This window comes from Acomys russatus, chromosome 1 (assembly GCF_903995435.1).
Source record: "Acomys russatus chromosome 1, mAcoRus1.1, whole genome shotgun sequence".
Classification (NCBI taxonomy): domain Eukaryota; kingdom Metazoa; phylum Chordata; class Mammalia; order Rodentia; family Muridae; genus Acomys; species Acomys russatus.
The window spans coordinates 89,195,044-89,211,155 of NC_067137.1; the positions used below are offsets into that span (position 1 = coordinate 89,195,044).

The 16,112-nt window shown below is 43.3% G+C and overlaps 2 protein-coding genes across 3 annotated transcripts in view; one reads left to right on the forward strand and one right to left on the reverse strand.

The window, feature by feature from the left end:
- Zfyve26 (zinc finger FYVE-type containing 26) overlaps window positions 1-9,243 on the reverse strand; it is a 62,860-nt gene extending 53,617 nt beyond the window's left edge. Inside the window, exons 1-5 of the mRNA XM_051148375.1 lie at window positions 9,171-9,243; window positions 8,415-8,709; window positions 6,758-6,836; window positions 2,634-2,723; window positions 13-532 (exon numbers count right to left, since the gene is read on the reverse strand). Coding sequence (XP_051004332.1) covers window positions 13-532; window positions 2,634-2,723; window positions 6,758-6,836; window positions 8,415-8,608 — 883 coding nt within the window. The 5' untranslated portion in view covers window positions 8,609-8,709; window positions 9,171-9,243. The remainder of the gene's footprint in view (window positions 1-12; window positions 533-2,633; window positions 2,724-6,757; window positions 6,837-8,414; window positions 8,710-9,170) is intronic.
- A 4,300-nt stretch (window positions 9,244-13,543) lies between these two features.
- Rad51b (RAD51 paralog B) overlaps window positions 13,544-16,112 on the forward strand; it is a 507,656-nt gene continuing 505,087 nt past the window's right edge. For both annotated transcript variants that reach the window (XM_051148369.1, XM_051148362.1), the window contains exons 1-2: window positions 13,544-13,646; window positions 15,449-15,562. In XM_051148369.1, coding sequence (XP_051004326.1) covers window positions 13,563-13,646; window positions 15,449-15,562 — 198 coding nt within the window. In that variant the 5' untranslated portion in view covers window positions 13,544-13,562. The remainder of the gene's footprint in view (window positions 13,647-15,448; window positions 15,563-16,112) is intronic.

The following is a 16,112-nucleotide window of genomic DNA, read 5'->3' on the forward strand; positions in this document are numbered from 1 at the left end:
AAAGAAACGCACCTTTTCCTGAAAGTGTGGCCTTTGGTGGCTTTTCTGCCACCTTCTCTGCATAGGTGTGGCCGTAGAGGGACAGTAAGCTCCGTCCAGCCTTGTGCAACAGGCAGCCAAGCAGCTGTTCCTCCCGGAGGGGACTGCCCTCAGTCCTGCAGGCCTCCAGCAGTTCCTCACATAGGACACGCCATTCATTCTCTGGTGGCTCAACAGTGCGACACAGAGCCTGAAGGGCTCCATAGACAGCATCAGCCACCCCAGGGCACTGGGAGGCAGGGTCCCGCAGGGTCTGCAGTGCTTTTCGAATGAGGTCCAGCAGTGATTTCTGCAGACTGTGACAGAGGCTGGTGCTATGGTGCTCCTTAAGCAGGAGCTCCCACAGGGCCTGGGCTGGCCGGGGCGCTTGCGTCAGGAGATCCCAGAGCACTGAGATGGCTTCTGAGCTGAGCTGAGGGCTCCCACTTTCGCAACTCTGGCTTCTGTTAGGTATACTGCCCACTGGGCCTTGTGCTAAGGTTTCAAACAGCTCCTAGAGGGAGAATGAAGATAAGATTGTGGGGGCTGCCCAGATGGTTACAACTTGTGTGCCTTGATGGCTCAGCAGCCATAACAAACATTTCCTTAGGCATTTCTGTAGCTTGCCACTGCATAAGGCTCTTCCCAGGAGAGCCGGATCAACCACTATGACCATCCCCAGAAGAAGATACTCTAGGCATTCCCACCTCCTGATGAGACTGAGGTTGAAAGTGAGTAGCCCAGTCTCCAAGTCACCACCCGCCACCCAAAGTGTATGCTGACCTAAATTCAGGAGTACACATTTACAGACCAGGTGAGTAAGGCACTATGCACACATCAAAGAAATTCCGCTCATTGTCTGAAAGAACATTACACATCAGCTTTTAGCTATTGGTCTGAATCCTGTCCATGTTTTACGATATAGTCCATTTTTATCCTTTCATAAAACCCTTCTTCTACGGTTTGAATGTGCATCTTAAAAGCTCGTGTCAGTAGCCAGGTATGTGGGAGGCTGAGACAGGACAATTCAGATTTTGTGGCTTGCTTGGGCTATATAAATATGTAAATATATTTTATAAAATATACAATATATGAATATATTTTATAAAGTAAAAAATACATAAATAAAACAACAACGACAAAATAGTTCACGTGTTGGAAACCTAATCCTCAGTTTTATGTGTGGACATCTGGAGACTGGGCCTTTGGGAGAGAGTTAAGATTAGACACACTCACAAGGCTGATTCCCACGCTAACAGCAGTTTTATAAGAAGAGCCATCCCTGAGTTAGCACACCTGTCCCCTCTCATTTTTGATGCACTCTGCCATGTTATGGTGCAGGAAGAAGGCTTTTCCAGATGCTAAGCAGGCACACCGATGCTGTATTAATCTTCCTAGTGTCCAAATCATGAACTAAACAAATCTCTACGTTCTGCAAATTACCCAGCCTGTGTCACTTCGTTATTTCAACTGACAGCAGAGGCGTTTGCTTAATGATTCAAATCCAGTTAAATGCGTACCATATGGTTTATTTTTTAAAAAAGTCTCCTGTGTATCAGCTCTGTCTCCTCAACTAGACTGTGGAAAGTATGACCCTCTATAGCCTGTCTGTCTGTCTAGCCAGACTGAAGGAGGAAGCGGCAGAGGGAAGTGCACTGTTTCCCAGCGATGGCTCTTTACTAATTGCCAATCTATGAGCCCTCCCACTAATACAAGTCAGATCTCACATAAATCCTACCATAAATATGTCTTCACTGCTTATAGGGTCTCAGAAAATAAATAACGGGCTTGGGTGTAAATCAGGGACAGGGTGATTGTCTAGAACGTGCAAGACCCTGGGTTTGATGCTAATAAAAATTAAAATGAGGTATTGAGTCTTAAGCACTAAATTAGCAACTGATATATGTATGTTATATGTAAACTGTATTATATATAAACATATTATATATGCATAGTATATATAAACATAGTTATCTATAACCATCTATCTATAGATAACTTAAGAGTTTCTATCTATAGATATTTCTAACTTTATCTAGATATCTATATCAACCTATATCTACATCAATCTCATCTATGTATCAATTGCTCACTTTTTTCAGAGGATGAGGGTGGTGGAGATAGAGACATATTTTCACTATGTAGCTCAGGCTGGCCTCAAATTCTTGACTCCTGGCCAACACAGTCATGCTGACCTAAACATAGAGACCTTAACGAAGACACTTGCTGGAATCCGCCCCTAGAAGGTTGTTGTAATGATTTGCTGGAAAGTATCAGTGTGTCTGTTATGGAGGACAGGCCCATCGAATTCCTCCCTTCAATTCTCTGTCTACTGGCCAACAATTCAAAAGTCTTAAATTAAACCCAAGTAATGAGTTTCTTCTAGGTGAAATGCAGAGAAGTGTAGATTGCCTGCTACAGTTAGCACAGCTGGGCAATCCGCTTCCAGAATCTCACAGTCACGTAGGCTGATACTCAGTCTAAACTCCCCTTGGTGGGGCGTGGTCTACTGTGTTCTTGGAGAACAAGGAACAGACATCTTGGAGACCTGCCATCCCCACGGCCCCAAAAGCTGACCGTGGCCAGTAGCTGCAGATGGCCCTCATCTTGCTTACCTTGACGACGTTCTCTGGAATGTCCCCTTGGAGGTCTTCTGATAGGAAAAGAAACTCAAGTTTCCTCCGGGAAACAACAGAAAGTAACTTCTGGGGGAATAATAAGCAATTATGGGGGTCAGGCTTATGCTTTCCTTATGAAATACAATTTCTCCTTAGTTATTCTTTGGTTGTTGTTGTTGTTTTGTTTTTGTTTTTTGATACAGGGTTTTTCCACGTAGCCTTGTCTGCCCTGGATTCCCTTTGTAGACCAGGCTGGTCTGGAATTCAGTCATCTGCCTCCTGAGTGCTGGGATTAAAGGCGTGCACCACCATGCCCCACTCTTTAGTTATTCTAATTTTAAAAAGATTTATTTGTATGTATATGGATGCCTGCAGAGGCCAGAAGAGGACATCAGATCCTCCTGAGACCAGAGTTACAGATGGTTGTGAACTGCATGTGGGGGTGCTGAGAATTGAACCTGGGTCCTCTGGACGAGCAGCCAGTGCTCTTAATTTCTGACCCATCTCTCCAGCCCTCTTGGATATGTCTTTAAATGCTTCCCTTTGGAAATAAAGTTGGCTAAACATGAACATTCTTTAAATTAATATGCAGGTGTTTGGAAAGATGGCTCAGTTGGAAAAGCACTTGTTCCACAAGCCTGAGGACCTGAGTTCAGGTCCCTAGTACCCACACTAAAAGGGTGGGGTGGTGGTGCTGGGTGTGGTGGTACATGCCATTTACCCCAGCACTTGCCTGTGGTCCCAGCAATTGGGAGGCACAAGCAGGAGACATCTGTGAGCTCAAGGCCAGTAAGGTCTACATAGTGAGTTCTAGGCCAGGCAGAGATACAAAATGAGACAAAAAACAAAATAAACTAAAACTCCAATAGTTGTTTTGGAGATATGGCTCATTTGTTAAGGTGCACAGACATACACGCAGGCAAAACACCCATATAAATAAAAACAAACACAGAGACATAATAAAAAGCCAAACAACAATAAATATCTGGGCTTGATTACAGCATATAATCCTAGCCCAGAAGGATTCTGGGAGCTTTCTGGCCAGCCAGTATAGCCAAAATTGATGAGTGTCAGGTTCGTTGGTTCATTGAGAGACTTTGCCTTAAAAAAAAAAAAAAAAAAAGGACAGAAACAGGAAGAAACCCAACTGACCTGATGTTGTTGACTTCGACGTCCTCACATGTACATGTGCCATTATACATGGACACATCCATATGAACATGCGTATACACACACACACACATTAAAGCCTACAATGATTAGCCTCAAACTCCAAGGTTTGTCCTTTCCATAGGACATTTTTTTGGAGACACGATCTTCCTATGGCGCCCGGGCATCTCATGTGCTCAGGGCCCTCTTGTCCTCTTGCCTTCGCTCCCCTCCAGCAGGGATGAGCACAGCACCAAGGCTGACTCCTTTTTGAAAAACCACTCAAGCGTTTCGTCAAGAAGTTTTGGTGTGTCTGGGTGCGGTGGCACACGCCTTTAATCCCAGCACTCAGGAAGGCAGAGGCAGAAGGATCTCTGTGAGTTTGAGGCCAGCCTGAGTTCCAGGACAACTGGGCCTATTACACAGAGAAACTCTGTCTCAAAAAAACAAAAAGGAGAAAAGTTTTGTTGCTGTGTGCAAAGCACTTACAGGAAAGCCTGGGAGGGCATGGCCCCATAATCCTCTTTTGACCTAACCATGCTTTTGTTATTCTCTATCCTTTGAATACCAGTTGTTGGGGGGGGGGGGGGAAACTAAAGGTGAGGAACCTAATGTTTATTTTGTATGCATGCCTGGCATAGGGGAGTTGTATTTCATTTCCAAATCAAAGAAACCCGTGGCATACAGTTATGTGTTTTAAAAAATAATCTTTACTTGAAGAGAAATGGTTAGAGTATTTTCTAATTATTCCAACAACAAAAAATAAATAAATAAAAAGGCAGTACATTTTTGTTGTAGAAAAGTTAAAATATATAAATATATAAACTGTAATATATAGAACATAAAATCCCCAACAAAGGAGAAGTATTACTAATGACCCTGAAAATCCATTTACCATATGATTTTGAGCAGTGGCAGAGTGTATTAGATATAGCTATGGTCCTGTTCACTAACCAGTCCCGTGCAGCATGGACACGAGAACTATTTCTAATTTTCTACTGTTAGAAGCCGATTATGAGTGAGCACTGCTGTAGCTACACCTATATACACATGTGGGCCTAAATCACTGCAAAATAAGGAGGCAGAAGATAAAAGTGAGGGAAGGGAAGACACAACGCACAGCGCCGCTGCTCCAATGGATAACTAAAAGGCAGCTCTTGGCAGGCAGTGGGAGCCTGCGGAAAGCGAGCAGCTCTACGTTTCTGGAGCACAAAGCCGCAGCAGGTTTTGTGGTACTCCAAAATGCACCTGGAGACGTGGTTCCTCTAAACAGCTTATAATTCTCCAGACAACAAAACCACTCCTACAATTGTTGAGCCAAGTGGAACTCTGGAGCTTTATAAACTAGAGAGAGAGAGAGAGTAATGCTCGGGTAGGCCAAGGAGCCAGGCAGGGGAAATTCAGCACCTCATGGTGTTGAGCAACCTTCCAGAGAATAAGCAGCCAGCGAGGCCACAAGGAATCAAGCTGCCCTCTTCCCTCAGTGGGGAAAGGTCAGTTAGTTCAACAGATTCCATGTTTGTAATAGGAAGAACCTTATTCAGTGACAGAGCCTCTCCCCTCCCCTCTCCCTTTGAAGATGCTATGGAATCTTTTCTACTTTTATCTCATTTTTGTTCTTTTTTTCCTCCTTAGTTCAGACTCTTATTTAGCCCAGGTTTCAGTATTTTACATTTTTGCTTCTCTTACTTGCTCTTTCTTTTAGTCTTTCTGTAATTTCTCTTTGCTAGACAACCCCGCCCCCCAAAAGGGTCTGTCTAAAGGATACATTTAGGATGGGCAGTTGTGGTGCAAGCCTTTAATCCCAGCACTCAGGAGCAAGAGGAAGGTAGATCTCTGGGTTTAAGGCCAGCCTAGTTTACAGAGTGAATTCCAGGATGGCTAGAGCTACAAAGAGACCTTGTCTCAAAACCAACAGCAGCAACAGAGTTACATTTAGATGAGAAATTTCTGGTACTTTTGGACAGTTATGGGTTGGGCAAATGTGCAAAAATGGAATTAAACATAAAACTAATTTTGGTGAGTGAAAACAACAAATACAAGAAAAATTAGGCAAAATAATGAACATTTAAAAATTGAATTTCTTTCTTTTTGTCCCCAAGACAAAGTTTCTCTGTGTACCCTTGACTGTGTTGGAACTCTCTCTATATACTAGTCTGGCCTTGAACTCACAGAGATCCTCCTGTCCTCTGCTTCTCAAGTGCTGAGATTAAAGATGTACACTTCTACCACCCAGCAAAAATGGAATTTCTTACTTTAAAGTCCATACAGGTGAAAAATAATGCTGTAGTGGAAAATGGACAGGAATAGGGGAAGATCAGATCTTGGTTTCATCTCTGCCTTTCCTGGAGTCATTTCTCATGAGACAAATGTGAGGGCTCTGTGTGTGTGTGTGTGTGTGTGTGTGTGCGCGCGCGCGCGCGCGCGTGTGTGCGTGTGTGTCCGAGTCTCATTATGTTGCCCAGGCCAAGTAATTTTCTTCCTTCCTTCCTTTTTTTTCCCCTTGGTTTTTTGAGCCAAGGTTTCTCTGTGTAACCTTGGCTGTCCTGAACTTCCTTTGTAGACCAGGCTGGCCTTGAACTCACAGTAATCTGCCTGCCTCTGCCTCCCGAGTGCTGGGATTAAAGGTGTGTGCCACCACGCCTGGCAAGTAATTTTCTTTTGTCTGCTTCTTGAGTAGCTGGGATTACAGGCTTGTACCACCATGTCCCACCCATCTTGCTGTAGTCACTGAGCTCCATAAAGTTCTGTTCTAGAGCAAGACTCCTAGAGACAGTTAACAAAATTGCATCACTCCTAATGCTACTATATGCCAAGGTACCATGGCAAATTAATAAGCAAGTCAACACTGAGAAAGGCAACAACCAACCATGGGATAAAGGAAGTAACAGATGGAAGGAAAATCTCCTAACTCCTTCCAAATTCTTCTCAGTCTTAGCCTCAGGGAAAAATTTAGATGTAAACCCACAGACCTTTTCTTGGGTCAGCCATTTTTCCAGTACAAGAAGCCAAAGCCAGGCTAGTCTTTGAGGGTTGATGTCTGGCCCACATCTAAAAATGAAAAATAAAATAAACAGATATAGTAAAAGAGGAGTTTCAACTGACCCTTTCTCTTTTGTGATTCAAGATTTGTATTTCAGTTTTCCGTCAGTCCCTCTTAAATCAGAACAGGCAAGTCCTAGTGAGAAATTCTTGATTGCAAGTAACAGTCCAACAACACAGAATCGCGTAACTGCCAGCTTCCATTAATGGCCAAACCACCTGTCCTAACTGTATTTTATCTTCCCAGCAGGAATGTTGGTATGTGGGCTGGTCTGGAACTCCCAGGTTCAGGGGATCCTCCTCTGCCTCAGCCTCTGTACCTGGAGCAGTCTTATTTTTAAGTATACTCCTACAAAGTCACAATAACAAATGCTACCCGAAACACGCACACGCACGAATGCACGCATACACCACTCTTTTTTGAGACAAGGTCTCATACTGTATGTAGTCCAGGCTGACCTTGAACTCATGACCTAACTATACTGCATCAGTTAAGATGTACGGGTTAGAATACCATACCCAGCTAAGTGTACTTTTGAACATGGAAAATGAATCAAATCTAAGAGAATTAAGGGAGTTCACAGAAATTCATTTTCAACAACCTAGTTACAGGAAGTCTTAAGCCCTACTTTGAAGTCAGTAGTTTGGGCAGTAATAGCCTAGTACCCAAATGTGAGGGTGAAAAGTAACAGAAGAGTCATTTCTTTCTCTGGGTTTCCTATGCAAATCCAGTACTTCTTCAGGATTATAAGAGAACAGTTAAAAGTGAGAGCAAGAACAAAATAGCGCATTTGGCTCTCATGACACTAGTTAACGGCACTGCTAAGAACTTAATTAGAGAGCTGGGATGGAGAACTGTGGTTATCAGGATGCAAGAAGGGGCCAGAATATCAATATACAGCAAGGAGTGAGAGAAGTCTTGTGTAGGGAAGCAGGACTTCTGTGTCTTTATTACAGTGGGCAATAAAGTGGATCTTTATAACAAGTGTGTAAGACTGCATTGGATTACAGGTAAAAAGCAAGTGCAGATTTACAAATGGTGAAAATCAAGATCTTTATGGTAGCTGACAGTAATGCACTAAGGCCAACTTCCCAGTTTTGATGTTTTACTGCAGCTGGATGAGACGTCACAATGGGGGAGTCTGGGGAAAGGGCTACCCTGAACTCTGCTAATTCTTCAACTTTTTGTGGGTCTACGATTATTTCAAAATGAAAGGCTTTAAATTAATGCACTTTCAATTCTTTGTTAAAGCAACAACATCAATCATAGAAGCAAGAGGACTGAATAGAGTTTGTCTTTTGGAGACAAAATGCAGTTCACCATCTCCTATGGATAATAAACAAGAAGTAATTTCAGGGCCCTTTTGGTAGCCAGACTTAAACTCAGCTCCAGAGAGTAATCCAAAACCAGTGGAGAATATCAAATGCAAACTATATTACACAGACAAAATATCAGAACACTGAAATGCCCTTTACTTCTGCTAACTTTTTAAGAAAGTAGCTGATCAAGGGCATAAAGACCAGAGTCCAAATCCTGAACCACATTTCTTCCTCTCTGAGATGCTGGTAGGAAAGGAGATCGCTTACCTTAGCTGACTGGGGCACTGCACCAGCGCCTGTAGTATATCTTCCACCTTTTTGGGGATCTCCCCTTGTCCCTTGTGCAGCTGAGGTACACATGCCTCGGCCAACTCCCAGTCTCCCCTCCGCAGGCACTCACAGAAAAACTCAAAGAGCTGCTCTTCCGTAGCAGTTTCCTCTTTTCCAAACGGGTAACTCATTTTCCCAGCACAGAGTGCAGGGAGATAGAACGCGAGGGGTTACAAGGAACACATTCTCAATTTTCTCATCCGTGGAGCACCCCGCAGAAATAACATGCCAGCTGAGAAGAAATGAAACTGTTTAGACCAACCACCAGCTACTGGCCCGCAGGGAAAAGGTAGAACTTACTTTTTAAATGATTGTTTTAGGTTGAGTTTGACCTGTTACTATCTCTTTTTGAGAACCCTCACCGTCTTTTTCTAAGGGGCGGATCCCATCTCCTAACGCAGACCCACAAATAATAAATTTAATATTTGTGTTAGCTTGGGGCACAGACACATAACTTTTCTTCCGCATTCCCTCCTTAACATTTTTGTCAGTCAGACTACAAATCGGTGGGTGGGTGGATGCCTTGGTAAGGATGAGAAACTCGGTTAGAGCCGTCTGTAAAGGCAGTCGACAGAAGATCAGGAGATCAATCTCGGACTGAACTGGAGAGCCGGGAGGCTAGGGGACCGGGATGCTCCCCCTAGCGGGGTCGTGGACGGCACCCACGCCGTCTTTCCTGCGCCTTACACTCACCTGCTCCGGGAGTCAAATGCATTTCAGCTTCCAGGGCAGCCATGCTTGATCTCAGTCAGGTGACGGATCCCACTGCAAAGAGTGGTGGAAGGGGCCCGCGATGACGAATGAGAGCGCCACTCCTATTGGTTCAGAAGAGGGAAGATGCAAATCAAGGGCCATATTTGTTTGAGTCACGTGATACCACCTGATTGCTAAGGAAGAGTTAGATCCGCTAGCTACGGGGCTGAGGACCCTCCCTAATTATGATTGATCCTCGTCGCCACACTTTCAGTTATGTATTTCGGGGAAATTGGGGCCAGGAATAGCTGTGTTCCACTTTCCACGCCTCGACACTGTCTTTTTTCCCCCTTGTATTTTATGTTAATATTTACCTAGGGCCAACCCAGTCTTAGATCCTGGGAACTATCCACACGAGTCATGAATCCTCCTGCATTTATTCTTATTTATTTTTATATAATTATCATACATATATCAGAAGCTGAGGTCGGCACAGAGGAGTTGCACAACTGAAAGCAAAGAGTGAGCAAAGGGTTTTCATAACTTCTGTGATCAATCCAGTTCTTAAATTTATAAGTTTTTCTTAAACGCTTTAATACTAAACCTACTTGATTTCCTTTATTTCTTTTTTCAACCATACTTAGTGGGGTTTTTTCGATGTATATTTTAGTTTGAGGAGCTTCTAGTATTTTCCAAATATTTTCGCCATGTAAGTGAAAAATGCAAAGCAAAAATAAACACTGAGCTTTTGTCCCAAAACTGAATAGGCGGATTGCCCACGTTTTCTCCAACCCCTCAACCTCTCAATCCTCCAAAGATACTTTTCTGGCTCAGAATTAACTTTAAAAATGCGATTCACTGAGGCAAAGAGTTTCCAGTCAAGGTTTTCCATACTTCACACTCGTCTCGACAGAATTCCCCTCGTTTAGACAATGAGCCTAAACTACAGTTCCCAGAATGCAGCGGGGCCAACCCGAGCATTTACTTGCTGCTGATTGGATAAATCTCCAGAGTATGGACCAACCAGCGCCCCAGTTGTTGCTGCTCTCACTTTTCGCGGGTAATTAAGTGAGGGTGGGGAAAACTTTGAAAGTTCGATCCTGCTGACCTGGTACTGGAGTTTTCTGAGGGGGGCAGTTGTGGGGAAGGGAGTGTGCTCATTATCTCGCGTTCCCTCTCCGGGCCTGTAGATGTTGATCGCGGGGTGGCGGGGAGTCCTGGGTGCAGGGCACGCCCTCTCGGGTCCTAGGATTTCCGACTTCCTCTGGGGAGGCGGGTGATGCTTAGTTTTATTAGGCGTTCTGCGTGAGGTTTTCTATCTCTTGGTGCCTCTCCCTCCGCTTCGGGGCAAATTAGGGATCCGTGCAAGTTTAGGGATTGTCACACTTGTTTACGAGCGTGGAATCTGCCGGGCGTGGTGGCTCACGCCTTTAATCTCACACTCGGGAGGCAGAGACAGGCGGATCTTTGTGAGTTCGAAGACAGCCTGGTCTGCAAAGGGAGTCCAGGACAGAGACGCCAGCTTGGTCTGCAAAGCGAGTCCAGGACAGAGAAACCCTGTCTCAGGAAAAAAAAAAGTGTGGACTTGAGTCAGATTTCTGGGTTAGAATGGGGGCTCTATCCTTGGATAGTTGGTGGGTTGAGTAGCCTTCTGTGTGAAAAGAAGTAAAAACATTTGAAACTAGTGTCTGGCGCACAATAAGGGCCCGATAAATAAATTAGTTCCCAACTCCATCAAAACAGCTATTTTTATTGCTTCACTATTTTTTTTTCAAGACAAGGTTTCTCTGTGTATCCCTGGACTCACATTATAGACCAAGCTGACCTCAAACTCACAGGGATTCACCTGCCTCTGCCTCCCAAGTGCTGGGATTAAAGGCCTGCGCCGCCACACCTGGCTTGCTTCACTGTTTTTATTGAGTGCCAAACATAAGCTCAGTCTGAGTTGTCATCTCCTCAGTCTCCAAGACTCCTGTGGGTGTGTGTACACGTTTAGGAGCACACATGCAGGTCAGGAAGAAAGAAAAGCATAAACTATTATAATGCACAGATCAGATTAAAGAAAATATAAGTGCAAAGTATGGAAGTAGCCCTGGAGAGGAAGTGGCTGGTGAAGGCTTTGCGTGGGGAAATACACCTGCTTGAATAACCTAACGTTGTGAATGGTCATGCTACAAGAAGCACACTTTGAGCATTATGAGCTCTGGAGTACTTGCTTTACACATGACAAACATCCTTATTTTACACGTGAGAAAAACAGAGCTCCGGAGAGTGAAGTAAACTGCCAGGAAAGGCAAATGTGAATGAGCCTTGCACTCTGATATTTAAGTGGGAGCTAAGTAAGGGACCCCCTTTTCAAGTTAAAAAAAAAAAAAAGTGGTCATAAAAGTTTGGAAGTTGTCCTGTGGTCTGATGGTCTCATGAAACATTTGAAGGAACGAAACTGACTTTTAAGGAAGCTGCTTTTAGTAGGATTGTGACATTCAACCTGATTTTCTTTTCTTTCTTTCCCCCCCCCCCCCAGGCCAGTTTGAGACTTCTCCCTGTCTGCTTCGGCAGCAAGATTACATAGCAATTACAATACGTGCTGCCTAGTTGCAACATCTTTCAATTGTAAGTATGCAAAAAGCAGGAGATGAGCTCAGCGTTGCATGTGCTTAAGAAATGTAGTGAATGGAGCAAAGGAATGAGGAATTTTTATTAAATCTGGAGAATTTATACTGTATTATATTTGGGAGGGTAGGAAAATAGCTCGAAGCTATAGGCAGTAGTGAGGGTAAGTGCCGGGAGTGGTGCCATTGAATCAGAGTAGTTATTGCTGAGGCCTTTGTAATTTGGGGTTGGAGGTGTTTTTTGTTCTTGTTTGATGGCTTGGACTTACTTGTTAGATGATGTTATTACTTAGAACTACCTTATCTGAAATGCAGTAGGTAGTGGAATAGCGGATATGTGTTGGTAAACTTTCTCTTAAGGAAACAAGTCAGCCCCAACAAATTCCCGTTGACAGAAATAAAGGGAATGTATTCTGTTTTTGTGAGGAGAGAGGAAAGTTGAAGATGGGGAATGGAGGGAGGAGAGGAAAGGGATTTAATGTAATTCAGGCAATTGAAGTGTTAAATGGACTTGGGCTATAGTGTTGGCAGTAGATGTTTTGTAGCCATTGATTCTCATTACTTTATTCCATGGACTAGTGAGTGCCTAGTCTATTATTTCTAGAGGATGCTTTGCCATTTCAACGAGATACACAGCCTCTTCTTTGCATGTGTTATTATAGCGATTGCAACTGTTCCAACTTCCCAAAGACAGATATTCCACGAGTCTCATTTAGCAAGGCACAAGAAGGTCCCATTTTAATTTCATATGGGACAGTAAGCAGCTAGAATAATAAAGCATTTTAGTGACTGCACGTATAGTAGCAAAGTCTCATTTGATTTGTTCTAACTCTTAGAAAAAGCAAGATTTGTGGTTCTACAGTAGTCATCAGTCAAACTGCCTGGATAACATTATAAATCATATATATATATAATTTTCTGATGACAGTGGGATAGCTCTCCCATGTGTTAGCAAAGTCTACTTTCATGAGAATAGCACATATAAAGTCATGGAGCCTGATTGATATGTAGCAGATGTCGGCTTGTTCTTGCTGCAGTTCAGTACTGATTGGCTTTTGGAAATGTGTTTTGAAGATTACAGAACCAAATGAAATTTGTAAATAACACTCAGTATCTTAAGGTGTTACAAGTGCTGGCCAGTTTTGGTGGTCAGCTTGACCCTTGAGCCTCTTGAGAAGAGGGACCCTCAGTTGAGAAATTGCCTCCATCAGAAGGGCCTGTGGGCTTATCCATGGGGACATTTTCTTGATTGCTAGTTGATGCGAGAGGGCTCAGCTCACTGTGAGTGGGTCTGTTCCTGAGCCCGATGCCTTGTGAGCTAGCAGGGGAAGCAAGCCAGTAAGCAGCATTCCCCTGTGGCCTCAGCCTCCATGTCTGCTTCAGTCTCTTCCTTCAGCTCCTGCCTTACCTGCCCTTGATAATGGAACATAATCTGTAGGCCAAATAAACCCTTTCTTCCCGACATGCTTGTGGCCAGTGTTTCATTGTAGCAAGCAAGGCAAATTAGATCACTGTATGAACGTGAAGTGCTGTTAAGGTCAGGGAATATCAAAGAATTGCTTGGAAGATATTTTCTGAGCTTGCCTTCTTTCTCTGTGTACATGGTTGGTAAGCAAGTGTCTCCCCTACTTTTTGAGTCACATTTCTTTCATGTTTTGTTTTGTACATAGAGAAGTTTCAGGTGCTTTTTGTTTTACAGGATATTTTGTATAGTATGTCTACTATAATTTTTATTGTTTTCTTATGTTTTTCAAGATTCTTCTTTGGGAGACCTGGGAATATGAGCAGCAAGAAACTAAGACGAGTGGGTTTATCGCAAGAGCTGTGTGATCGTCTGAGTAGACATCAGATTGTTAACTGTCAGGTAAAATTCCCGTATCTTTAGATACATTTTATGTAAAAAAATTAATTTTAAGTGTAGCTTAATAACTGTTAAACTTGGGTTATAAAGATTTAGGAATGTAAGGAGATGGTGGAGCCCACAAAGTCCTTGCCAGCTCGGATGCCCAGCACCATCATAGCCAGGCCTGGCAGCGCACACCTGAGCTGCTAGCTCCAGGGAAGTGAGACAGGAGCATAGCCAATCTAGCCAAATTGTGACCCCCAAGTCCATCTCAGAGGTCAGAGCTCAGAGAGGGATTGAAGGAGACAGCCCATGCTGACTTCTTGCCACCACACACCTAGACGAAAATGAACATAAAAACTTGGACATACAAGAATAAGTTAAACAATGGTGCTTTCCAAAAGTGGTTGAGGCTCCGTTTCCCCCAGGAATTTTGTTTACTGAAGTCCAGTATTTCTGTATTTTAGGCTGAGCATGGTCGTGGTATGAGGAGGAATGCCTATTAAATTTATTTGATGTTCCCCAGTTTAATCCACTTAATTTATTTTTTATCATTGCTCTAGAGATATGACTTAAGTGACATTACAGCGTGATGATTTCTCTTAGAAGAAAAATTAATTTGGGTTATTATGATTTACTAATGCTGGGGATTAAACCCAGGTTTAAGTGCTCTACAACTGAGTTACACCCACAGCCTGGCAGTATATTTTTAGGACTGGCTTGATAAATGTATACAAAGAAGTTTTTTTCTTTTTCATTCTTTTTTTTTTCATATATTGCATCTTTAAGTACAGTAATAAAGAGTGTCCCTCTTATGAGGGTAAATAAGGGCTAAAATTTCATTTTAAAATTCTTGTCATTCAGTTCTTTTTCACAACAAATTACAGTTTTTAGGGATTGCTTATTTTAAGGATATCTTTGTTTTTTTAAAATATATTTAATAATAATTTATATTTAAATGGTTTTAAAAGTATGACTTAAACAGTTTCTTTTGTAGTCAACATTATTCTCTCAGTTGTCAAATACTTTTCTCTGAGTTAACTTTTAGCCTAGAAAACCAAACACTTGTTTGTGTTTGTTTGTTTGTTTGTTTGTTGAGACAGGGTTTCTTTGTGTAGCCCTGGCTGACCAGCCTGGCCTCCAACTCAGAGATCCGCCTGCCTCTGCTTCCTGAGTGCTGGGATTAAAGCTGAGCGCCACCAGCACGCTGCCTTTAACTTGATCTTTTCTGGCCATAAACTTGGGCCTAAACTCAGGTACAGTACTTAGATAAACTTGCACTGGGCTGTGCTGTTCCTGAAGTTGCTTGGTGGGTCTCCGGAGATGTGCCATCTGGAGTCTGTAATGGAGTATAAATAAGACTGCGCCTCACGTGGCTGAGGTAAGGAGTGCGTGGGATGAAGCGGCTCAGTGGAGGAATAGAAAGGAGGCTGACATCTGTCAGCAGTAAGTGTCACTTCTGTCTAGAGATCAACAGTGACCGGCCAAAGTTTCTCTTTTGCTTTATATTGGCTTTTCTTTTAAATTAAAAAAGCCCTTGATGAACACTTCTTTTTAAATTCTTTTTTTTGTTTTTTTTGTTTTTTTGTTTTTTGTTTTTTTTTGAGACAGGGTTTCTCTGTGTAGCCTTGGCTATCCTGGACTCGCTTTGTAGACCAGGCTGGCCTCGAACTCAGAGCGATCTGCCAGCCTCTGCGTCCCGAGTGTTGGTATTAAAGGGGTGTGCCACCACGCCCGGCTCTTTTTTAATTTTTATATCTTTGTTACACATGTATGTTAAAATATTTCTCTTTAACCCCCCCCCCTTTTTTTTTTATTTTTAGGACTTTTTATGTCTCTCCCCACTGGAACTTATGAAAGTGACTGGCCTGAGTTATGCAGGTGTCCATGAGCTTCTGCGTACAGTCAGCAAGGCCTGCGCCTCACAGATGCAAACGGTACATATAACCTAGCAACAAGGGGTCAGGGTAGCTCCCGCATGAAAGCAGTGCTTAGCTAAAATGTGAAGGATGGATGGGGAGGCAGGAAAAGACAGTGGGCTGGAGGTGGGGCAGAGAAGCGTCTGGTCATCGGGATAGCAAATGCAAAGACTCTGGGAAGGGCACTTGCTCAACAATTAGCTTAGACTGTGCCGGTGGAACACAGGGAAGGAGAGAGATGCAAAGAAGCAGCCAGTGAGAGAAGCAGGAAGCAGTGTGGCATCTTGTAGGCCACAGTAAGGATTTTGGACATTGTTCCAAACGTGGTAAGTCATCAGAGGGTACAGTGGGTGTATTTGAAGAAGATAGGTCTTGAATGCACATTGAAAATATTCAGAAGTCTACTAACATATCTTTTGCTGTGTTCTGGACAGACGGTGGTTGTAGCTTGGGTTGTTAGTGTGGTGTTGGAGCAGTTTGGGAGGGTGAATTATTCGGAAGTAGGCTTAGCCTCACAGATGAGGTCCTCCAAATGAGAGAGTAAAACCTAAAAGAAGGAAAGAGACGC